The sequence below is a fragment of the Carettochelys insculpta genome, chromosome 3, assembly GCF_033958435.1.
Source record: "Carettochelys insculpta isolate YL-2023 chromosome 3, ASM3395843v1, whole genome shotgun sequence".
Lineage (NCBI taxonomy): Eukaryota > Metazoa > Chordata > Testudines > Carettochelyidae > Carettochelys > Carettochelys insculpta.
Genome location: NC_134139.1, coordinates 193,591,271 through 193,615,913, shown reverse-complemented (window position 1 = coordinate 193,615,913; position 24,643 = coordinate 193,591,271). Strand labels below are relative to the sequence as shown.

The following is a 24,643-nucleotide window of genomic DNA, read 5'->3' as shown; positions in this document are numbered from 1 at the left end:
ACTGCTTTTTTGTTTTGATAGAATACAGATTAACATGGCTACCTCTCTGTCATGAAAAGGTTTGGAAATCAATCTAGGAAACTTTGTTACCATGACTGTTAAATGCCAACTTTCCCCGCAGCCACCCACACTAATCAGAAATCATTTATTATGTTGACTTCCACCCTCTCACTACAGAAATTAATTGCCTGGATGCTGCTGGTCCAGTGCTGCCGGACCCAGCATGCAAGTTCAGTTTGGAATCACTTTGGCTGCTGACTACTAAGGCTCACATTTTAAGTGGCTGTGCACTGAACTATAATTTGTTCTCCTTACTAAATTACTTCACTGCACTTGGATTTACGCAGCTGTCAGCAAATGCCATTGAAATATCCCAAACCATTTACTACCTCTGCTGCTGCCACCAAAGGAGCAGCAGACACTGCAACCCACTGATCCCAGAGAATCGCGTCCTGTTCCTCTGACCCCAGAGACCTTGCCCCCAAACCCCCAGACTTTGCCCTTGTTGATACTAGGGATGTCACCACCCAAACTCCCTCCTCTCCTGCAGGCTTCTATTTCTTCTTCAGCTGCTGGACACCCCCAGGGTCCCCTTCATGTGACCGCCTGTCATCTTTTGAGGCCAGAGCTCCCGAGCCTGCAGTGACTTCAGGTAACCTTCCTGCTTCTGCAGAGCCTAGGTTTGCTGTCTTCTCCCATGCTGAACCCCACTCCTCGCCCCAGGGACTCCTAGATTTCCACCCTCCTCTGATACCCTAACCCCACCCCCAGTGCAAGACCCCCTTGTAACCTCTGCCCCCTGTGACCCCGCATCCAGACACACACCCCCGCAACACCCCCCGCTCTGGAAACCAAAGACTCCTGGGCGCCCCCTTCCTCCGATACGATCCCACGCCCCCCTCTCCACAACCCTTTCCTCTGCATTGTCCCTTGAGCCCGGGTCCGGGTCCCGCCCCCGCCCCACCCCCCGTGCCGGGTGGGGGGGCCTCCTTCTCTTGTGATCCCAGACACACACACCCGCTAGTACCGCGGACAAGCAAATCAAGGGAGGGACACACAGACGGCCGGCCAGCCGGACGGACAGACAGACAGCCCCTACCGTCTCCAGGGGAGATTGTCTCAATTTCCACTCCCATGATTGCCCTGCAGGTCTGCAGCAGGTACAGGGCAATTCTTGCTGCGGCTGCCTGGGTCCCTCTCTGTGCTCAGCTGGTCACTACCCTGCTGCCTTCCCCACGCCGCGGCTCAGCCAGACCCTTCGCTGCATGCCTTCCCCTGCCGAGCGGACTGACACGGAGCATGCAGCTGCCCATCAGGCGCTCCCAGCCAATGCCAAAGCGGGGAGTGGGGGCAGCCCTTCTCCCTCACCCAATCCCCCTTCTCAGCTGCACAGGAAGGCGGACTCTCGGAGGGGCTGGGGGGTGGGAGCGGGGGCCGGCCTCCCAGGATGTAGTTGGTTGAGATTTGCTGCTGCATGAAGCGTTTCAGGACTTGGCACGTTAGTGCTGTTCCCTTTCAGCAAGTACTTGCTCCTTCCGCGCACAGCATGTGCTCCTGAAAGAGCTTTGCGGACGCTGCACCCCTGGGTGCTGGGGTAAGATATACGGTCTGCCAAGAACGACGCACTGCTTCTGCCAAATGCACCCTTCAAGGCAGATGACGCCAGTTCAGTAGTCCCTAATCCAGTGGAACATGCCGCCAGGACACATCCTGCCTTGGTGCCTGGTGCAATAGGCTCTGTAATGCTGCCGTCTCTGTATCCCTACTATCTGTGTTTCTTTTTCCTTCTCTTCATGCATCTGATGAAGTGAGCTGCAACTCATGGCTTAACGAAATTGTTGGTCTGCTTGTTTTTTTCTCTTCCTATTGAGGAGCTACTGTGGTGTACCATATTTTGTCACCGCTGCATCTAATTCGCATCTCTGTCCTCTTACCCAGTGTTTCTTAAACTTTTTGAGACCACGGAACACCAAACTGTATTTTTATGCAGCATACATATGAATACGCCACACATGCACACTGGCTGACATCAAGCAACTGACTGACAGCATAGCTGCCACACCAGCATAGCACATGCACCGCATGTCGTTGCTAGTTGCTGCACCGCTGTATAGATAGGGAAGGATTAGAGGAGAGAGGAAGTTAGCACAGTGTTAGTCTACCGTGCTATGTTGCCAGACTCCTACCACGCTCGTGAGATGTAGAAATAAAATTATCTTTCAGCATTTTCCATTACTTCACATCAAATGACAAGACTTCATCAGAGATAAGGAGCTTTGGAACAGAGCAAGACAAGAAACCCTTGATGTTCAAATCAAGAGAAGAAAGTGGGGATGGCTAGGACACACTTTCAGAAAGCCATCATTCAGCGTAGTCCGTCAAGCTCTCACGTGGCACGCCCAAGGAAAACGCAAAAGGGAAGACCTTGGACAATGTGGAGAAGGTCTGCTGAGATTGAAGGACAACAGCTGGGCTACTCCTGGAGCCAGCTAGTTTTGCCCCTGAACAGAGTGAAGTGGAGGAGACTTGTAAATGACTTATGCTCTATGTGGGGTACAAGGTTTAAGTAGTAGTAGTAGTTTCTATTACTTTATCATTGTAAAATGGTTATTGATTGCAAAATGTTGCATTATTTTTCCAAACACTCACAGTGCACCAGTGTGTTGTTCATGAAACACCAGTGGTCCACAAAACATAGTTTAAGAAATAGTGGTCTAACTGGCAGTGGAGTGTGAGCTGTTCCCACCTCCAGCCAATATGCTTGTGGAATGTGCAATGTGTTCCCAGGACATTCTGAAGAAGCTCTCCAAGTTTCATTGCTGGTTACATCATAAGGCATCAAATAAGGAGGAACAGTCACCAGGATGAAAATGACAAAAATGCAGCTGCAGCAGAGGGGCAAGGATGGCGAAAGCAGGGCATGGAATCCTGACTCCACCCAGAATAGATTGAAATGACAGTGTGATGTTTACCACTTCTGCTCAGGTCTGGCACTCTAAATGATCATATTTCCATGTTTGCGTCTGAGGAGGGGGTCTGAAATATGTACTAAAATATATATTCATTAAACAAAAATAGAATTTAATGAGATGTTGGATTAAAAGTTGTAAAAGCTCTGGGAGAGGCACATATTTCAGATACTGGAGTTCTGTGTACCCTGTAAGTGGTATGCTTTTGTGAGGTCACTCAAGAGGAATTCAAATGCTGCCCAGATGATTAGCAGAATACCCACAGTTAGATTTTTGTTTCTACTGGTGGTGCGCATTCATGCATCCCTCAGTGCATATAAAAATTTATTCCCCACATGAATAGAAGAATACAATAAATGGATGGAATCAATTAGAGTGAGCATTGCTTGTGTCCAACAAAATATTTCTGCCTACCAGAATCCTTATGAATCTCAGACTTCCATCATCTCCTGGGCAATATTTTTGCTGACAATTCTCTGTTTTTAGTTCTGGGAAACAATCTCATATTGTTTACTGGAAGACGCATGCCTCTCTGCGCCAAGCCTGTACAAGTGTGACATTTTACGTAAGTATTTGCATTTTTCTCTTAATCACTATATTTTTACAAAACTTAAATGTTGAAATATGTTATTGTTTTTATGTCTGTGTATTCACACTTATGTCTATGTTAGTCCCAGAGCTATAGTTATTAATTCTGTAGGGATTCTGATATTGCCCACAGGAATTACAGAAAACTCTCCCACTTGGGAATATACTATTTGCAGTTTTGCATCTTTGTGGTGCGCTGTACCGCACCAGCCCAAGCACACGATACAGCATGATGATGCTTTTTTCAGGGCATCCTAGTAAAAATGTTCACTAAACTGCAGTAGTATTTCAGTATTAGCAGTATGATCCCTCATTGGAACAAAGCCTGAAAGCTAAAAGGGAAATTGAAGCTGCAGTGATGTTGTACCGGGAAGTGTTTAAGGAGTTAAAGAAAAAGACTAAACAGCTCCTATCACAATGTTCCTTTGCGAATCCACTCCTATTAATCCCCTTTCCCCCAGCATGAAGCCAACAGCCACTGCAGGTCCCACGGCAAGATGTGAAGGAAAAGCACAGCTTCATGCCACGAGAAGGGATGAGGCCTCAGCCAAAAGGGGCTTCAGGCAGTCAGCCCTTAGCACTACCCAGACCACAGCGTGCCTTTACCACCACCCCTCACAGCCATGAGCAATGCTCCAGTGGCAATTCAAAGGGTCTGAGGTTTCAGACACTACTGTAGTAGCAGCAGCAGCAGCCTGGAGCTGTGGCGGCAGCCTGGAGCTTGGAATTGTCAAGCCCCAAGGCAATTGTCCCCTTTGTCCCCCATCTTTGGCAGGCCTGTCCCCAAGTGCTTTGGCCACCACCTCTTATGATTAGATCAGGTGTGTGCAAAATGGGGAGTAGGCCCCCTTGGGGGATGAAGTTTCATAAGTGGGGGCACAGTACAATTGGCTGCTGGGGGAAAGACTATGAACTGGACTCTGTCTACAATCACTTCCAGATATCATAATGATGGTGGCCAGAAGCACCTGGCTAGAAAAGGACCCCACTGCAAAGGACACAGTCCCAAGATGATGTGTTCCTTGCCCATCTGCACTGCTGAGCAAAGTCCGCTGTGTTTTCTGAGAAGTATTTTCAGGACATTCTCTGTATTTTAACATAACATATTTTAACAGTCAGTCTAAGCAGCAGGAATCAGTTCCAAAAGTGAACAGCAACGAAGGGTCCTGTGGCACCTTATAGACTAACAGAAAAATTTTGAGCATGAGCTTTCGTGAGCACAGACTCACTTCATCAGATGCTGGTCTTGGAAATCTGCAGGGCCAGGTATAAATAAGCCAGAGAAAGGGTGGGGGATAACAAGGTTGAGGCTTACTACCAGCAGTTGATCTGGAGGTGTGAACACCAAGGGAGGGGAAGCTGCTTCTGTATTTAGCCAGCCATTCGCAGTCTTTGTTTAAGCCAGAGCTGAGGGCGTCGAATTTGCAGATGAATTGTAGCTCAGAAATTTCTCTTTGGAGTCTGGCCCTGAAATTTCTTTGCTGTAGGATAGCTGCTTTTAAGTCTGCTACTGTGTGGCCTGGGAGACTGAAGTGCTCTCCTACGGGTTTTTGTATATTGCCATTTCTGATATCTGATTGGTGTGCGTTTATTCTTTTACGTAGAGACTGTCCAGTTTGTCCAATGTATATAGCAGAGGGGCATTGCTGGCACACGATGGCATAAATTATATTGGTAGATGTGCAGGTGAATGAACCCACGATGGTGTGGCTGATTTGGTTAGGTCCTGTAATGGTGTTGCTGGTGTAGATATGTGGGCAGAGCTGGCAACGAGGTTTGTTGCATGGATGGGTCCCTGAGTTAGAGTGACTGTGGTGCAGTGTATAGTTGCTGGTTAGGATTTGCTTCAGGTTGGCAGGTTGTCTGTGGGCAAGGACTGGTCTGCCTCCCAAGGCCTGTGAAAGTGGGGGATCATTGTCCAGGATGGGTTGTAAATCCCCGATGATCCCTTGCTCTGGCTTATTTATACGTGGCCCTGCAGATTTCCAAGACCAGCATCTGATGAAGTGAGTCTGTGCTCACGAAAGCTCATGCTCAAAACTTTTCTGTTAGTCTATAAGGTGCCACAGGACCCTTCGTTGCTGTTACAGATCCAGACTAACACGGCTACCCCTCCGATACTTTCCAAAAGTGAAGTGAGTGACGGAGTGTTCTCTGCCTCTCTCAGGTGAGAACTGTTTGGAGCAAGAGCCATCTGGAGAAAAAGATGTCCCCACATGCAAATCCATCTTGGGTGCTGTGGGATTCAACTGGGAACTGATTCCCTGAGCAGCTGTCACTGACATTATGGCTAGTTGAAAGGCAGGCACAATAAAGTCCATGACACTACAGGAGACCCTCACCATTTGAGGCAGGGTACGTTCTTGAGATTACTGTGAATGGCAAAATCTGTGAATACTGAGACCGGCAGAGTGTTCCTGACATTTCCCTATGAAGTGATATAAAATAATTCAACAGTTCAATAGTTATATGTAACAATGCAATAAACACATGTAATACCTAAAATAAACAAAAAAGCCTTCAACTACACTTACATGCAAGGGGGAAAATGATGATCAAGTTGATTACGATGGAGTGGTGGCAGTAAAAAGAAGCTACAGACAATTCCAACAAAATACTAATTAGTGTTTTATTCCCCGCTTTTTCACAGGCTACACTTCAAAATAATAATTTTCCAACCAAACTTGAACACAAAAATAATCAAACCTTTCACTGAATGCTAATCTCCCTAAACAGTTCCTCGAATTCACTCCCAGGGTCTCTTACTGTCATCTAATCCAGGGGTGAGCAAACTTTTTATGTCAGGCCCCACTTTTGATCCCTGCAATTAACAGGCATCCCCAGCCTGCTTTAATGTAATCCAAACTGATAGAAATTTTGGTTATGGTCATAAGAAAAAAAAAAACATTAATACAACACATAACCAGCTTGAACCCTGGGCCCCCCAGTAACCTGGGCCATTTACACACCTTACCTGGGTGCCTCTAAGAGACAAAGCTTACCCACTCGAAAGCACAGGTGCTGAGTGTAGAAAGGAGACTTTTAATAAAAAGGAAGTAATTTGGCATTAATTTGGGAAAAGATCACAAACAGGGTTCATAACCATAAACCATGAGTTTAATATCCATCCCCAAGTAGGTTGGACAGTGTCCTTTTCCCCCTCCAGTCCTTAAATCCAGCAACTCAGGAAGTCCCTGTTACCTGCCTGACCCTTCTCTGCACCTCACTCACAGTTGTTATCCTTGGTCAGGGCAAACCCAGAGTTCTGGGATGCATATTTGAAGTTCACCTCCCACCCTGGGAGGAAAGGGAGATAAAGAGGCACCTTACTTTCTATACTGCTTGGCCACCTACCTGCCCATCACCCCTCCTTTCCAGCCACCCTGCTAGCCACTCACAAGTCACTCCTAGCAGCCAACTACTTCTTGTTCCCGCTGGCCACCTGCTCCCTGCTCTCACCATAAATCTACACCAGTTGCCTTACTGGCCACTTGTTGCACCTTTTGGCCACTGTCCTGTTAACTGCTGGATCACTGCACCTCTCCACCAGCCACCCTGCTGACTGCTCATCATGTCTGTCTGTCACCACCCTGCTGGCTGCTTGTTGTGCCTCTCCTCATCAGATGATGTCTGACACCTTCTACTGCCACCTGTCTCTCTGCTGCAACATCTGTACAATGATCTGTTTGTAATGTTCAGCTTTTTACAGGCAGGACAGAAAAAAATCCCACCACAAGTGATTTCACCCCTCAGTAACAGCCAGCTCTGGACATGGAGAGGCAGGGCAGAAGCTCAATCCTGCTGCAACTTATTTCAACTCTGACTAAGCAATTAAAATAACACATAAGTTCCTAATGAAGCCCAGTTAGCGCTATTCGTTGAACAGAAGGGTGGAACAGGTTGAACCAATCAAGAGAGGATCCTGATGAGAACCCCTGTCCCCACCCCTCTGACCTTCACAGGGCTCTGCTGGCTTAATGAGGTTCTTTCAGCTGATAGTGGCCTCCTCATCAGGGATAGTTTAAACATAGTCCTGCTTTTGCTATAGTCCCACAATAACTGCAACATTGGTAATCATATATTATCACCCTGGCATTCAGAACTGAGATGATCTATACTCAACACCAGCCAAAGTTGATCACTTTGACACCAATGCATCTGCTGAATACGTAAACAAAACAGGAACAAACTATATTTACAGAAACATATCCAAGTCTCTCCCCATCCCAGCCAACTGTACTGATGTACCCTCTAAACTATGTGCTGTCTGCTTCAGGGACACAATCATTGCAAACAATGGTTTTGAGCAACAGCTCGAGCAACACTTTGGACAGAACAAAACTATTTTCAATACCTCTTCACAAAACACAGTTGTGAGACAGAGCCACCAGAAGTCTTGTCTAGTTTGGTTTAGCACTTAAATTGTTTTCAGTAGTAGTTCATGGGGACATGCCGCTTAAACCACTGTCCACAATGGTTCTGTTTCCTACTTCAGACAGAGCTTAGAGAGGACCTATTTAAAAAGCAAGATTCTTATCAGAAAGGTGATACAGTGATTCTAATACATCAGTGTGTGAAACCACTTTAAAAACCACTTAGTGTAGAAAAATCCATCTGCCCTGCACAATTGTCTGTTATTGGTAATATCAGTGCTTTTTGTGCCAGTACTTGCCAGTACCGAATACCGACACCTTGGCATATGCAGTCATTGGATTGGCTTAGGGAGCAGGTGTGGGGGAGCAGCTGAGTACCAGCTCCTCTTTTTTTCCCTTTGTTACAGAAAAGGCATTGGGTGATAGAGTTGCCAGCTGTCTGGTTTTCCACAGGAAAGTCTGGTCGAAAAGGGAATCTGGCAGCGTCCATTCAACGGTACTAACTGGATACTAAAAGTCCAGTTACTGCCCGCAGGGGAGTGGAAGCCGAGTGCCCGGCCCTGAAGCAGCAGTTCCCACCGCAGTATTGTGCACTGGCTGAGGCAGCCCCTCTGGGAAGCACAGTTTGCAGGGCCTCAGTGGAAGACAGAGTGCAGGGCCTCATGGTGAGTGGGGTAAGCGGCTCCCAGCAGGCATGGATTTTTCTTGAGAGGGAAAGAACCTGAGCTGGCCCACCAACCAGCACTTCCACCAGCTATACACTCAAGCATCTCTTGGGCAGGGAGGGATCAAGCAGATGGGGAATAGAGCTGCTGGGAAGGCAGCACAGGGAGAGGCAGGAGGCTGTGTGGAGAAAGACCACATCCTTGCTCACCAGTGGGGCCACTTGGTCACTCCCATGTGACCGCAGTGCTCTTCTGTCCATTGCTCCCAGCCACTTGGAGCTGGGGTTTGCAAGTCCCTTAGGGCTGTTCAGGGGAAGAGCAGTGAGGGACAGAGTAGGGCTGAAGAGGAGGGAGCAAGGGGCAGACTCTGGGAGACAGAGGTGAAGCAGTGCCTTGAGGAGAAGAGGTGGGGAAAAGTCCTTCTTCTGTCTGGGGAAGAATTCAGAGCAAGGGCTGGGACCTGAGCAGTGTCTCTGTGAGGAAAAGCAGGGTCAGACTTTCAGACATTAAAAAGTTGGCCCCCTAGTTGGTAATAACTGTTAATTCCTAATGCAGACCAAGATGGGTTAGAAAAGGGTATCTAATATATATAGTCACTGACATTTATCTGAACATCACCCACCATTGTCATGTCATTGGTATAGCTCTGTCAATGACAGCACCAGGAGAAGTACGAGTACCAGACTGGCCTCCAGCTGTAAGCTGAGCAGTTGGGCAGCCACCCAGGAGAAATTCAGGTGCTTCCCAGCTGGTTAGCAGAGCGCCCACATCTTCCCACACTGAGCAGCTTTGTTTCTGTGGGTGGTGCACATCTGCATATGCCTTGGGGCACATAAAATTTATTCCATCCATGAATGGAAAAAAATATAGCAGGAGCACTGGCCACCAGCATTTTTAATACCATTCACCATGCACGGAGCAAGTCTAAACGGAATGATGGCAAAAACAAAGGCAAGAAGACTACAGGAATGCTCCCACCATTGCAAACACATGCAATGGTGGAAGATTTCCCTAAGTTGTGAAGAATGTCTCAGGTTTGGTCTTCACTTGTTACAGAAACCATAGCATATTTTAAACACCTTTCTCTCCCATACTCTGTGCTAGGAAAATGACTGGTTGAGAATGGATCCTGGATTTCTGGAACCGTTCTCAACAAGAATTGAACATGGTTTAACTGACGGAACAGACAGGGCCAGATCATCTGCTACATTCTTGATGGAACTTTTCACCTTCCACAATTTCTGTAATAGTTGTTGTCCTGTGTGGTTCTGTCCACACTATCACACAAACTGTTTCAACACCCAGTTGGCAACTCACAGTGTTAAGACTGCTTTCCAACAATCAGGTGTGCATAAAGGTGTAGGGGCATGTCCTCTCTAACAATCAGTGAGAACACAGAGCTCCTCTGATGGAATAGACACACCCAGGGCCATAGCAGGGAGAGTGAGCTCATCTGGCCCCAAAGTGGAACCTGACAGCTCCTCCAGTGCTGAGACTGCAGCAGGGCCACAAAACGTGTCTCCCCACCAAAAATTAGTTCAATTAAATTCATGCATGCAACCCCTGCCAAAAGAGTTACATAGAAAACAAGATTGTCTGACATTTAGAAGTTTTAGCAACTATTTGTCATCAAAATGGTATACTTCTTCTGCTGTTAATGGCATTACCCTCTTCTCTCTTTTCCAAGACACAATACGTTTTCAAATGAGTGATCTAACTGAGCATGAAAATTGTAGCAAAGAACATTTAGCAATGCAAAATGCTTCTAATTATTTGAAAACACATTGTGTTCAGTGACTTCACAGTAAGTAAATTTCCATTCTCACTGAAAGCCAACAAAGGTTAGAAAATGTTCTATTAATAACAAAATGACAAGTATCAGAGAGGTAGACGTGTTAGTCTGTATCTTTGAGAACAACAAGAAGTCCTATATCACCTTATAGACTAACAGACATTTTGGAGCATAAGCTTTTGTGGGCAAAGACCTGCTTCATCAGATGCATGAGTGCGGTGGGGGGGGGAAATGTCCGGAGGGTGATTAAAAGAGTGGGATCCCAGTAAAAGGGAGAGCCAGAGCTGACTAGGTCTATTCGGGCAAGGTGGAAATGGCCCATTATCAGTAGTATGTATCAAAAGAGGAAAAAACAAGTCAGATCAGACAGGGGGGATGTGGCCCATTGTCAGAGTCTAATGTGGAGATGTTAACACCCAGGTTAGCACAGTGGTAGGACCAGCACCAGCCCGCAGAGGAGCTGGGCTGCAGCCCGCAGAAGGAGACGGGCTGGGAGCAACCTACACTGCCTGCAGTTGCAGCCCAGCGCCCCTGAGCCTTCTCACTGGAGCATCATACCAAGGAATCACCTTCCCCTCCAGCTGCACGCTTAGAAAGCAGCCCAGGCAGGTGGCTGCAAGGCAGCAGCAACAGCAGGAGGGGAGTGGAAGGGTGGGAATCAGGAAGAGCCTGCACGAGGTGAGGGGGCGAGGTGGCTGTAGCTCGGGGCCCGTGCGCGCGGGCGCTTCCCGATTCCCACCCTGCCATGGGAAAAGGCGTATTTGCCTGGATAAAAAGGCTTTGGCAGGCCTGGTCTAGGGGAATTATGGAGTACTCATTGGATAATTTGCTTGGGGTTTTCACAGAGGGAGGGCTGGGGAATGGTATATGCTGAGGAAGGAAATGAAGGCAGGTCAGTTAGTTGAGAGAGTTGTTGGATAGGAAGAGAGCATAGGGCAATCTCTGGTTGGGAGGCACTTAGTAAAGGTGGAACCATTCCTTGGAAAGGGATATTAACAATTTGGTGATGATGAGGATTTCTGTACATACCAGGAAACATATTTGAAACATGATATGTGCATGACAACCAAGCAGTTGTGTAACATAATTTAGGTAACATTCCTCATCTTCCCCTCCTCCTATTTCCTCACTTATTGTGTATGAGATAAAGTACTTTGTCAAGATGCAGAGATCCTGAGCCCAGGTTCACTGCTAGGTGTCGGGGTGAGAAGTACCCACTTTTTGGCTTGGTCTCCTTTTCCCCAGTATTGTGGAGTCTCCTCCTTCAGGTACTCCATGATGTTCTGCTTCTATAGTTTGGTTATGGAGAGTGTTGGTGGAAGGAGAGGTCCTTTTATGCTTGCTGGACTGTCCTACTCTAACTTGTGCAGTACAACCCTCCATACACAAAATCACACCCAAAGGGAATGCCAAGTGCATCAACACCCCAGGGAGCTGCTGACAGCATGGTTTATGCCACTGCCATACTGTCTCTGCGTAGCAAAGAGCAGAAAGCTTCCACACCTATGTTCTGTTTTGCTGGTGGTTTCCCTCAGAGCCTGGAGAAGGTTGGGAGATGGGGTGAAACCTCTACTCCTAGCAACTTCCAGGAAGAAGCATGCCACATTTCTTCCCACCAGAAAGTAAAGTTTGAAGGAAACCAACTTTCAACATGGAGTATCCACTCCTTGACACAGGTATAATCAGAACAGGGAAACTGAGAGTCTTACATTTATACAAACATTTTTAAGGGAAACTAAAGTACCTCACCAAAAGAAAATTAACTCTTTTTTTAATTTAAAAATGACAATAGGTCCCACACTGATTTGCTATCCACACACAAAATATTCCTGTCAGCAGAGTGGGTGAAGTCTAGTTCAGAGAGTAATAACGACAAAGAGAAATAATAACCATAAAGGGATTGGATTTACATATTGTCACCAGCAGATCCACACTGACAGGTTACTTATTATATATCTTTATTAATTGTGCATCACTGTCACACTGTTTCAGTAAGATAGTGACAGCCAGGCTATTTTTAAAGATAGACACTTTCTGAAAGACATAGGAATGTAAGCGTTAAAGAAAGCAAAGCAAAATTATTTGATTTTATTACATTAAATGACACATCAACTAAAATTATTAAAAATGAAGTGGGTTGATTGCAAGGGTGGTATTTTTGGAAGTTAAAAATATCATATTGTGTAGACAAGTCATACATTTGGGTTAATAATGGAGAAATTGCTAGTGTTAAGCTTTTATTCAGTGTCCTTTTTGTAAAAAAAAAAAAAAACGGTGCTGGTACTCAGCCAGCTCTCCACCTTCTTTCCCCAGCCAATCCCATTGCTGGGACTGACAATGTGCTGGTACTCAGTACGGGCAAGCATCGGCACAAAAAAAGCACTGCTTTTATTCCACATGGCGCTAGTTCCTGCTCCTGCTGAAATCAGCAGGAATCTTATTATTGATTTACTTAGCTTACAGCATGATTTGGACAAGAGAGATTTAATACTTTATCCTCTGTTACACCATGAGTAAATAAAAATTAAGTCTGATCCTATGAGATGATCACACTGAATGCATAAGGCACTCAGCATTTCACAGGGGAGGGCTTACAATGAGCACGATTATATAAGGGAGAAACTTGCTAGGTTAGTGGACTACAAACCACATTCTAAACAAGGTCTTTAATAAATTTGTGAATCTCTAAGGTGCTACAGAACTGCTCCTTATTTGCTCTGATCTTAGTTACACCAATGTAAATCAAAATTCACAATGCTACCAATGAGATCAGAATCTGGCTCAATATCCATGCAAGAGCTTGACAGTCCTCCTCACCTTTTTTATCACACTACAGCTGTCTTAAGTTACTAGCAGACTATTAATGTTGCTGCTGTAAGAAAGCAGATTTTAAAGAAAATCTATGGTGCTGCAATGGCCATTCCACATGACAGGTCCATGTTGTGTGTGTGCCCTAGAAATCAGTGCATGCCAAATGCACATGAAAAATGTATTAAAATGTATTAAGTACTAGTTCTGCTTGTAGAAATATACACAGTCTGAATGAGGAGAGGTTGTCCATTTACTTCTACTTTTTATTTTCCTTGCTGAATAAGGAAACTATAATGAGTCACAGTACATTTTGTCAGACTTTCAGTCATACACTGCAGGAATGAAGAACATGGCATAAACAGGGAATGCACTTGACTTAAACCTTGTCACCTTTTTTATTATTTTTCTCCTTTTATTACTTTCAGTAGTCTTCTACTGTATGCATGCAGCCGTTCAAGCACCCCCTAGTGTCTAATTTAACCTCTGAAAGCTCACGCAAACCTCATATAGTCAAAGGTACTGCAGAGTGAACAGGTAATACACAGACACCTTTGCTCATATTACTCCTTCCCACAGAAACACTTGTGGGAGGGGTCTGAGAAGAAGGAAGCCTGCATTTGGATTCCTTTGCAAAAGTCCTCATACATTTCCCTTTGGTGGTGGGATTCCCCCATTCCCTACAGGAAAACACCCAGGGCCTACCCCAAACCTAGCAGATTCCTGAGAATTTGTGTAGAATCCAAGGGACTCACAAGAGGGCAAAGCCATCTGTTCAGAAGTCCTGTGCCTCCCCATGAACACTGGCCCTCCTCACACACTGCCCCTGCACTGGAGCTGAACCTGTCATCTCACATTAACTAGACAGAAGTGAATTTCTATCTCAGAGTACTCTTGGATGCCAGACTCCGCAGCCCTCTTGTTAAAATTGCAAACCTTCCTACATTCACCAAGGCTGCTTCTCACAGCTGGGAGGAATTTCCCATAAACATCTCAAAACTAGCTTATTAAACTCCCTGTCTAAAACTCTTCTTTGCCATGACATCTACAAAAAACTAGACAATGGTTAGGCTGCTTGTATGCTGGAGTCACTGCCTGGCATACCAGTACTGGTTCACTTTTTCTTATACTCCCCCATCAGCATGGCTATACCCATCCCTTGTCTCTTGTCTTCCACTTAGATTTATAAGCTCTTTGGAGCAGGGAGCCATCTGTTTAATTCTGTGGTTGTACAGCTCTTAGTACAAGAGCCCACAGAAATGAGCAGGACTCTATGTGCTATCGTAATAAACAAACTACTACGATCATTACTGTTACCAGGGTTCTCCTTGAATGTAGCTAGCTCCCAAACCTTTAAAAAGAGCTAAACAGAAAAATTCAGTCTTAGAGCGAATTTTCCTGAAGTGAACTAATAGATCACATTTGTTAACCTCATGGTCTTTTCTAATTTACTTCTAAATTTTACTCTTGGGTGTGATCCACTGTATGAATTATCTGGTACACTTACTGGTTAAGGTGAAGTTAGGTGGAGTTAGGGCTTGAAAACAAAGGTGGTCTTAACAATTAAGAACTAGGAACACACTATAGTTACATTACTACTGAATATATTGTGCTACCTCTTCACTGTACCAGTGAAATTTTATTGCATTTGTCATTATAATATTTGAACATATTGGTAAGTTAATCAGAGAGAAATAAACACAGTAATTCAGATATCCCTAAAACTATGAAGGGCCAGCTGAAAAAGGGCCTCATGAAGAGGTTTTATACAGTACTCTCCTCTGTGGTGGATGCCTGTCAACAAGTCCCACAGATTTGTCCTCTCAGCATGTAGGCTGTTGGAGGTACAGTTTAGTGGGTAGGTATGGCACAGGCATGGTTAAGAAAGCAATGGCAGTGTGGTGCTTGAAAAGAGGTATGCTCATGGAGATGAGAAAGTCCTGAGAATAGAACATAGAAAATGATCTTCCACGTGGATGGCCTAGGAAAACTGCACATGCCTTACTTGCTTTGTCTGTCAGCAAATCCAACAAGGCTTGTGGGACAATGAGCTGCCGTCTCAAGTTTTAACTACTAGAGTTTCTTGTACAACATTGACCCTCCTTCAAGATTTTCCCACTAGACAGACTTACATGTTTTAGAAAGTTTATATTGTTTCAAGTATGCCAGAGCCCCATTTTAAGCTACTACCATCCAGCTGCAATATAGTCTGCTGTGATAACAAAGATGTAACTTGGAGTTTAGTTGAGATGATTATACCAAAGAATGCCACTGCTTGTATTAGTGAAATAAATCCAGAAGGCAGGGAAACAATTAATGAGCCGTTGTCTTAAATACACACATAAATCTGAATGGACTCTGCAAGTCTGTGGAGTTGCTGGGACAACATTTTAAGGTAATCTTAGTCCCTATTTACTCCAATCACTGTGGCAAAAGCTGCCATTTTATTTGGTAGAACCTCTGACTGACCCATTCAACCAGTCCTGGAGATTGATGGAAACACAGCACAATCAGGGTTCCTAATCTCAGGCACTGCAGTGTTTTACCCAGAGTCTTGTGCACATTATGGAAGTTACATGGTCAGCAACAATGGAACTGGTGATGAATATGGGTTAGCTGCAGATGTAGACAAAAATAAATGTGATCACCAAGAGTTCAGAAACCACAGATAAAGTGTGCTCCTCTTACCTGTGCCTTTCAGCTGGAAGTTTTTAAAATTTTACTGACAACATCTGTGCCAATCATCACATCAGGCATCTCCTCAGTACTGCAGATAGATGTTTCGTTGTAAAGTCAGTTTGCACATAATAAACAAGAAGAAGCAACAGCAGTGTTATGTATAGGAATAGGGTGGTGTCCCTTGAAATACAAAATACTAACAAATATACCTGGTGTTGCTTGGGTTCTTAAGTCAGTAATTATGTGTGTTGTTTTGCTTTTCTGAAAAATATACATGCTTTATTTAAATGAGTGTATTTTTCAAAACCTGAACCCTGCCACACCCTCAACCGTCTGCCCTGAGCCCCTCCTCGCTCTCCAACCCTGACTCCTGCACCCCCCATACCACAAGACCCCTGTCCTGAGCTCCTCCTCATCCCCCAACCCTGACTCCTGCACCCACACACACTCACTCCCTGCCCTGAGCCCACCCCCAACCTCTTGCTGTTCTCCTGTGAGGTAGTGAGAGCAAAGTGCATAGCTCATCTTCTCCCTGCCCTCCCCAGTGTGAGGAATGCTCCAAAATGTGGACTTTCCCCTTGCTACTTGACAATGAAGAAGGAGAACACCAACCAAGGAATTGGGGCGTGGAGGAGCTTCACTTCCCCTCCCGCATGGCACAACCAAACCTTACCTTGATCAAAGGAAGTTGTATATGGATTTTGGTGGTCCTAGCTCTCACCCTTTAGGTGGGGTTCTTGAACAGAAACACACAGATAGACATACAGACTCACAGACAAACAAAGTAGATAAACCATGGTGAGCATCACTAAAGGGCTCACCAACTTATACTTCTCACCATGTTATATATTTTTAGAAGTTGCCAGAAACCAGCCAGAGCAACAACTTGTATATAGCTATGCTTTGCATGATGTAATGTGTCTGTACACACAGTTATTAGGAATCTAGCTGGGCCCATATAGTTTTTTCATATCATTAATGTTGTGTAAACAGCAAAAGACACAAGTGAATCAGTAAGAACAATAGTACTGAGCACATCCCTGCCAAAAACCACTCAGTGGGACAGAGAATCATAGATTGTAAGGTCAGCAGTGACCATTTGGTCCTTTAGTGTAAGTAGTTTAACACAGGCTTTAGGGCATCCATGACTTAATTCCTGTTTGAACTAGAGAATACCTTTTTAGAAAAACTCGTACCTTGCTTTAACAATTGCCACTGATGGGGAATCCACACCCTGCCCTTTTCAGCTTGGGCTGTAGGCTTTACAGGGCACAGATATGCAGAACAGAGCACAGACGTTCAGAAACGAACACCTGGGAAGTCCAAGAGGAAAACAACATAAGTAAATGGGGAATCAGAGAAACTAATACTAAGTAGATCAGGTGCCCTTGGTTCTAGTTTATGTTGCTTGTCTTGTCTCCCTGTCTCACACATTTTATATAACCACAAAGTAGAATTTCCCTCTCCTATTTCCCATTCTATAGCCCCTTAGGAATCTTTGAAATTGGATAGGAATCAGAGAATGGAGTCTGCCCCTTATTCTTAATGGATATGCTTAAATCTTACTCTTTCCTTCAAAGACCGTCTGCAAAGAAGCATCAGATAATTGTTTCATGCTGTAGCTTATTGCCAAGGCTTAAGCATAGGATCTCTTTCCTCCATTCATTGACGGAGACCTTCATACACTAAAGGTCAAGGTATTAGAGTGTTATTTTTAAATATACTCCCAGCCTTTAAGAGTTAAAAATAGGCTTCTGAGAAAATGTCAGTGAAGCATACAGTAATTAGCTAAATCTTGTTAGACATCACATGAAGCTTATAACTCCTTCCCGGAAAAAGCATAGCACAAGCAGCTTTCACATGGATTTATACCTAGTAGAGCAGCTGGAGAGTCAGAGGGTGAAAGAGTTTGCATTTTAGGTTCCTTGCTTACGAGGGAGAAAAAATCACCTTGATTCACCTACAGGGAAACAAGTCAACTGCGAGGGACTCATTTTTCTAATGTGGATGCTCAAATGAATCCCGTGGATTTTTATTTTGGAAAAATCACCTGTAAACGGGAAGTTTAAAAGGATGGAGCTGGGAAAAGCAAAACTTCTGAGAACTGGTCTGAATGCCTTGCATCAGGCCATACACCCTGTGCATGGAATTGCCTGGACAGATGGGAAGCAAGTGGCACTGACGGCTTTACATTTTCACCAGGGAGAACTCAAGTTTGGTGACTCCAGTGTAATTGGTCAGTTTGAACATGTTCGAGGTCTTTATTGGGGCCCATGTGATACTGCAGACACACCAGCTCTGCTTGCTGTCCAGCATAAAAAACATGTAACTGTTTGGGAGCTCAGCTGGAACATTGCAGAAAAGAAAAATCTCCTGGTTTCCCAGACTTGTGAAATTGGTGAGCCATTCCCAATGCTTTCCCAGGGCTGCGTGTGGCATCCCAAGAAGGATATTTTGGCCGTGCTTACTAAACGGGATGCCTCAGTTTTACATGCTGTTCGTGCAGATAACTCCAGAGTGAAGGCAGATATCAAAAGTAGTGGTCTCATCCATTGCGCTTGCTGGACTAAGGATGGTAATCACTTAGTGGTTGCTATCGGCAGTGCCCTTCATTCCTACATATGGGATGATGCTCAGAAAGCTTTAAATGCTTGCTTCTTTTGCCCAATATTTGATGTGGGAGGTTATATCTGTGCTATAGAAGCTACCTTGGAGTTTCAAATTGCTGTAGCCACAGAGCTTCCATTAGATAAGATCTATGGCTTAAATGCAGGCATTACATTTGATGTGCCATCTGGTACTGAAACAGGTTCTTTAAAGTCTCAGTCTTCTCTGGCACTTGGGGATGAAGAATACTCCATGGACTTAAGAAGAAAATCAATTGACTCAGAAAAATCAGTGGCTGTTGATTCAGTAGCTTCTTCTTCATCAGGTCCTGTGGATTTAACCCATATCCTGGCCAACCATCGGAGATCTGATCCCAGTCCACTTATTCCTCTGAGACGGAAGGACTATATCCCAGGAAGCAATCAAGACTCTTCATACCTGATCTTGGTGACTTTTGAGAGAAAAGTAACTACCACCAGAAAAGTCAGCATCCCAGGCATTCTGGTCCCTGATATAATAGCTTTTGACCCTAGTGCTCAGATTGTGGCAGTAGCATCCAATACTTGTAACATTGTTTTGGTTTATTCAGTTACCTCTTCCTGCATGCCCAATATTCAACAAATCCAGCTGGAGAAAAGTGAAAAACCAAAGGGTTTGTGCTTCTTCACAGATAAACTCTTGCTGATTTTGATTGGAAAGCAGAAATTCACTGATCCTGCTCTCATTCCATCTTCAAGTTCAGAAAGGTACATTCTTCGTTTAATGATCAAAGAATTAATATTTGAAGATTATTCAGCACCATCTGAAGCTACCCAGAATCTGCTTTCTAATTCTGAATCCTCTGTGAATACTCTTGGAAAACGGAAGTTCTTTGAAAATCTTGCTATGGGAGATCAGTCCTTGAGCAGGGAGTTGTTAATGCCAGCTAGCATGATCTTTCAATCCCCTACTGGTAGGAGAAGATTCATGGAGGAAGTAAAGAGCCCCAGTTATGAACGAAGCTCATCATCAAGCGTGAGTGACTTTGATGAAAAAAGGGCTTCAGGAGACCCATCGATTGCTTTGGAAACATTGGACACTGAGCCAATTAATCGGTCATTGTCCCTGGTTGGACTTGGGAACCCAAGTAAGTTTTCCAACAGACCAGCTTCTCCTAAAGTGCAGTTGGATGTGATTCAAGAAATCTCTCTTTCTCCTAAAAATAACTTGCCAAGTGAAAAAGGAGCAAGCCACATATCCAGGAATCTAGAACGGCTGTGTAGCAGCTTCACTGAGTTACAGCTGCACCTTTCTGAACTAACAGACTTCACTAAAAATGGAAAGAAGCTATCCCTAGCATACCCATCTTTTCAGGAGCCACCTTTTGTCCACATCACTTATCAGGTAATTTTTTAATTAATTTAATATTCTTACCAGGTAGGTTTTTTAAAACTATTTTAAAGCAAGGTTATGCATTTTAATTTTCACAATCCAATTAGCAGATTTCATTTGAGCATGACACTTGATTCATAGTGAAATAACTTGTCAATTAAATGATCGATTGCATTGCTGCATCTAGTTGGCTGAATTTTATAGATTCACCACAAGAATTCAGGTCTTTTATTCCTTCATTGCTCAGATGTAGCTACTGCTGAGGCTAATTGGAGATGCATGCATATATCAAAAAGGAACACAGAACGCGTTTTTTATTCTGTGTAGAGATGGGATAACGAATATTCCCACTGGCTGTGATGCCCATTCCCATCAGCAAGCTTATGAAATTTAAATCTGGGTTCAGATACAAAAGTTGCAGACTGCCAAAAGCTGTGATATATGGAAACAAAACTTTGGTTCTAGACTTTTGCAAAGTTCAAGTGCAAAAGATCTAAATTTTTGAATCTTGACCCATTTTTAGTTTAGTTTTTCACCAACAATGTCTACACATCTAGATAGTTTCAATTATAAAATATTGCCATTTTAACCTGATTTCTTTAAAAAAGTGTGTGTACCAACTGCTAATTATTTCATGAATTAATAAGTAATATGCCATTTTATCAAGTCCTTATCTAACTCTTATTCAGACAAAGGTACCACTGATTTCAGTTGGAGTTTTTACTGAGTGAGAATTTTATTATTATTATTTCTTAGGCACTCTTCAGATTAGTATATTTGGAAACTAGAGCCATTTATATTATTTGTATTTATTGTAGCTTTTGAAGATACGTAACATCCTTTAGTGTGAAAGGCATTATGGAAATATAATTTATTAATATTTTATTATGCAGTGGTATTAACATTACATATCTCTGGATAAAACTTGATTTTCAGATGTGCACCAACGCTTTCCTATTACTGACAAGAGCCATATACATATCTAAGGAGAGAATCTTCCTCTACATATTCTGCAAAAAAATTAGTACTTGATTTAAACATCATTCATCATGTTTTAGAAAATATTTTGAAGTATTTCAGTGTGTTACTGCTCTGGATGAAAGCAGAGTGTTTGATCTCATATAGCAAATAATAAATTTGAATATATTGCATTAATTCTAATGTAAAAGAAAAAATAGTTTTTCCTATTGTAGTGTTATAGCATTACAATAAATTGAAGCTCTTCTGGCTTCTGAACAGCCCCTTCTTTTGAATTAAAATTAGTGGTGCCAATTTTATCCAAATGGAAGTTAAGGGATGGGATCTAGCGTCCACTTATGGTTTGAATTATGAAGTAATGGCTTGACTGCACATAGCTGTGCTTGCACAAGTGATAAGAAATATGTCTGCTTTGCTTTTAAAGCCAAATTAATTTGGGGCTGGTATGACAATGCAAGATGGCCCCCATTGGAGAATGCATTTCTCTGTATATAAAAGAACACGCTGGCTTCATAGCTCATCCAAAAGACAAATGATTCAGAAAAAGTGCCCTTTAATGAACATTTGGGTGCTGTAGCCTTGGTAGTCCCAGGATGTGAGAGAGAGAAAGGTGGGTGAGGTAATATCTTTTGTCAGAAACTGGGCCAACAAAAGATATCCTCTCACCCACCTTGTCTCTCCCACAAAAGGAACAGGTCCCCCCTCTCCCCGCATTTAGGTATTCTTTGAATGTCTTCTAACTAGAGTACTGACCTAGTTTAACCCTTTTTAGCTTCTGAGACCTAGCAAGATCACAGTATGAAGAAAAAGATAATGAAAAAGAGACTGAGGGCAAAGAGAAGTCCAGACAGACACAGCTATATTTTACCTCAAAAGCAGCTAATAATTTTTTTAGAAAATAAATGTTTTGATTAGTTTGAATTCAGACACCTGGGTCTTGCTCCTGCTTCATGAGCTGATTAGCACCCTCTGAGCTCAGAGACCAGCTCAGTCATGGACTTACAGCCAGGCTCTGTATACATAGAGCTAAAGAGTCAGGAAATGGCATTACTGCCTTATGTAAAAAATACCCCTCTGTGGTAAACATTCTGAATATATGTATCACTGCAGTAATGTAGTACAGCCTTTATTTGTAGGCTCTTCACCACAAAGTCTGTGTCTTTGTATGAATTTGCACAGTGCTGAGCACAAAGCAGGCCTGAGTGAGGCAGGCATCTGGACAATACTGTACTATGAAATACACAAAATAATAACCACAACACAACATAACCATAATGTTACTTAAAAACATAAAAGTAAGGTTTAAATCATAAGTAAAAAGCAGCACTAGTTAATGACCATTTATGAACTTTATTGTGAGGCAATGTTGATATACAGTGAATTTAAAGTTTTATTTAGAAAACGAAGGTCTAAAATCAACCTAAATCTAAATTATTTAACAAATTTCAATTTCTCTCCATTGTGTGTAGGTTCTAGAAATGGTACTTGTTTTAGTAGTGTTATACTAGAAGTCTATGTCTTCTAGGGATTTGGCATGACAATATTATCTGCAACTGCTGAGACACTCCTGTCTATTCAGTAGTCCCAGGGCTCATAGCTTATGTAAACTATGGACACTAGGAAGAGCCATGATCTCAAGGGATCCGAGAAACCTGTTTGACATGGAAAAATGCAGAATTTGCACTTTTACAGAGAATCTTTAGGAAAACATCTTTTGAAAAAAAATATACAGTGAAACCCCAAATATTCACTCAATTAGGATTGGTGCCTGATTGCGTAATAAAAAATGTGGATAATTAAGAGAGTGGGAGAAGAGGGAGTTCATAAGGTTACCCCAGGCATAAGGTGGTTGGGTTTCAACTTACCTATATATCTATAACACAATGGGATTGTCTACTCTAGCCCCCTTCTTCAAAGGGGGCAGGGTAATCAGCCTGAGTGGGGAATAGCAATGAAGTGCTGCAATGCATATGCAGTGCCCCATTAGGCTTATTCTCACTGCAGGAACCTCGAAGTTAGCAGCTTCGACGTGCCAGCAAGCCATGTAGCCGCGGGCACTTGAAGTGGCCACAGCTACACAGCTTGCTGGCACGTCGAGGTTGCTAACTTGGAAGTTCTCATGGCAAGAATTAGTCTAATGAGGTGCCGCATATATTGGATGCCTACACATATTGTGGTAAGGGAAACTACAGTTCAGTGCTTCATTTTAATTACAGAAAAATGCAGATTTGAGAGAGAAATTTGGATTTTTTATCACAGAAAAGTGTACACTGTGTAATAGTATTCAGCCACATGGGTGATGTGATAATGCACCTTGAACAGCACATATTTAGGCTTGGAACTAGTAGATTTTTATCAATGAATGCTATAACCATCAATTTCACTGTACAAATAGAGACAAAAGTATTTCTATTAACAACCAAAATTTACAAAATAAGAAAAATACTGAATGTGACCTTAGAGTCTGATTTAATTATATTTATTTACTTTTTATATTTTGATATGTTGGCAATTTTTATTTTCAGAACTATAAAACTTTAACTTGTCAAATCTTATCTACTTTCTACTTATCTACTTTCATTAAATAATTACAATCTGACCATCTATTGTCTTGTCTGACCCTTCATAATTTTCTGTAACTGTGAAAATTTAAATTGATTAAAAACCTTTAAAATACGCATCAATATTATACATCAAAATTATAAAAAGGCCTAATTCTGCCATGATTTCATATGTTATTTCTGTTGCATCATGTAGAGATGAGAGATTCAAAGCATTGTGGGAAAACAGGCAGAGAGACTCAGTTAATAAGCTATTATTAAACAAGTAAAAAAAAGAGTTGAATAACGTGTTATAGATTTGTTTCTGTGAGTCCTTTTTGCAACAAGATACTTTATCACTGAGTTTCTCTCTAGAAATGGCAGAGCAATTTAGCCCCATTCAGAAATTAAAGTACGAAGTTGGACCACTGGGTGCACAACTAGCTGATTAACCATTCAAAGAAAGTAGTTGCTGGTGGTTCACAATCAGGTTGGAAGGGCATAACAAGTGGGGTTCCACAGGGATCTGTTTGGGATCTGGTTCTGTTCAGTGTCTTCATCAATGATTTAGATAATGGCATAAAGTTTGCAGATGATGCCAAGCTCAGAGGGGACGCAGTGCTTTGGAGGAAAGAGGATTATAATTCAAAATGATCTGGACAAAGAGGAAAAATAACCTGAGGTATATAGGATGAAAGTCAATACAGACACATACAAAGTATTCCACTCAGGATGGAACAATCACTTTCACACATACAAAATGGAAAATTACTGCCAGGGAAGGAGTACTGTGGAAAGGGATCTAGGGATCATACTGGTCCCAAGCTAAACATGAGTTAACAGTGTGACACTTGCATGTTGTCAAGTATCAGAGGGGTAGCCGTGTTAGTCTGGATCTGTAGAGCAACGAAGGGTCCTGTGGCACCTTATAGACTAACAGAAAAGTTTAGAGCATGAGCTTCCGTGAGTTAACTCACTTCTTCAGATGCTGGTCCTGTGACACTGTTGCAAAAAAAGCATACTTCATTCTGGGAGGTATTAACAGGAGAGTTGTAAGCAACAAGAAGTAATTCTTCCACTCTACTCTGCGCTGATTAGGCATCAACTAGAGTACTGTGTCCAGTTCTAGGTACCACATTTCAGAAAAGTTGTAGACAAATTGGAAAAAAAATCCAGAGATGAGCAACTAAAATGATTAAAGGTTGAGAAAGCATGGCCTATGATGAGGATAGACTGATGGATATGAGTTTGTTTAATCTAGAAAAGAGAAGAC

The 24,643-nt window shown here is 43.1% G+C and overlaps 2 protein-coding genes and 1 long non-coding RNA gene across 4 annotated transcripts in view; 1 reads left to right on the top strand and 2 right to left on the bottom strand.

The window, feature by feature from the left end:
* Positions 1 to 15,947, bottom strand: part of FKBP1B (FKBP prolyl isomerase 1B) — a 71,220-nt gene extending 55,273 nt beyond the window's left edge. The window contains exon 1 of one of the 2 annotated variants that reach the window (XM_074988990.1): positions 15,884 to 15,947. Coding sequence is in view for 1 of the 2 variants with exons in the window: in XM_074988989.1 (XP_074845090.1) it covers positions 1,100 to 1,136 (37 nt within the window). In the remaining variant the exon portion in view is untranslated. Of the gene's footprint in view, positions 1 to 1,099; positions 1,280 to 15,883 lie in introns of those variants that run through there. The other variant, XM_074988989.1, reaches the window with a different exon arrangement.
* Positions 2,934 to 24,643, top strand: part of WDCP (WD repeat and coiled coil containing) — a 41,000-nt gene continuing 19,290 nt past the window's right edge. Inside the window, exons 1-3 of the mRNA XM_074988988.1 lie at positions 2,934 to 2,985; positions 3,456 to 3,534; positions 17,841 to 19,864. Coding sequence (XP_074845089.1) covers positions 17,948 to 19,864 — 1,917 coding nt within the window. The 5' untranslated portion in view covers positions 2,934 to 2,985; positions 3,456 to 3,534; positions 17,841 to 17,947. The remainder of the gene's footprint in view (positions 2,986 to 3,455; positions 3,535 to 17,840; positions 19,865 to 24,643) is intronic.
* The window catches only part of LOC142010596 (uncharacterized), a 33,507-nt gene continuing 25,393 nt past the window's right edge, over positions 16,530 to 24,643 (bottom strand). The window contains exons 2-3 of the long non-coding RNA XR_012644843.1: positions 17,071 to 17,187; positions 16,530 to 16,610 (exon numbers count right to left, since the gene is read on the bottom strand). This is a non-coding gene — a long non-coding RNA (uncharacterized LOC142010596). The remainder of the gene's footprint in view (positions 16,611 to 17,070; positions 17,188 to 24,643) is intronic.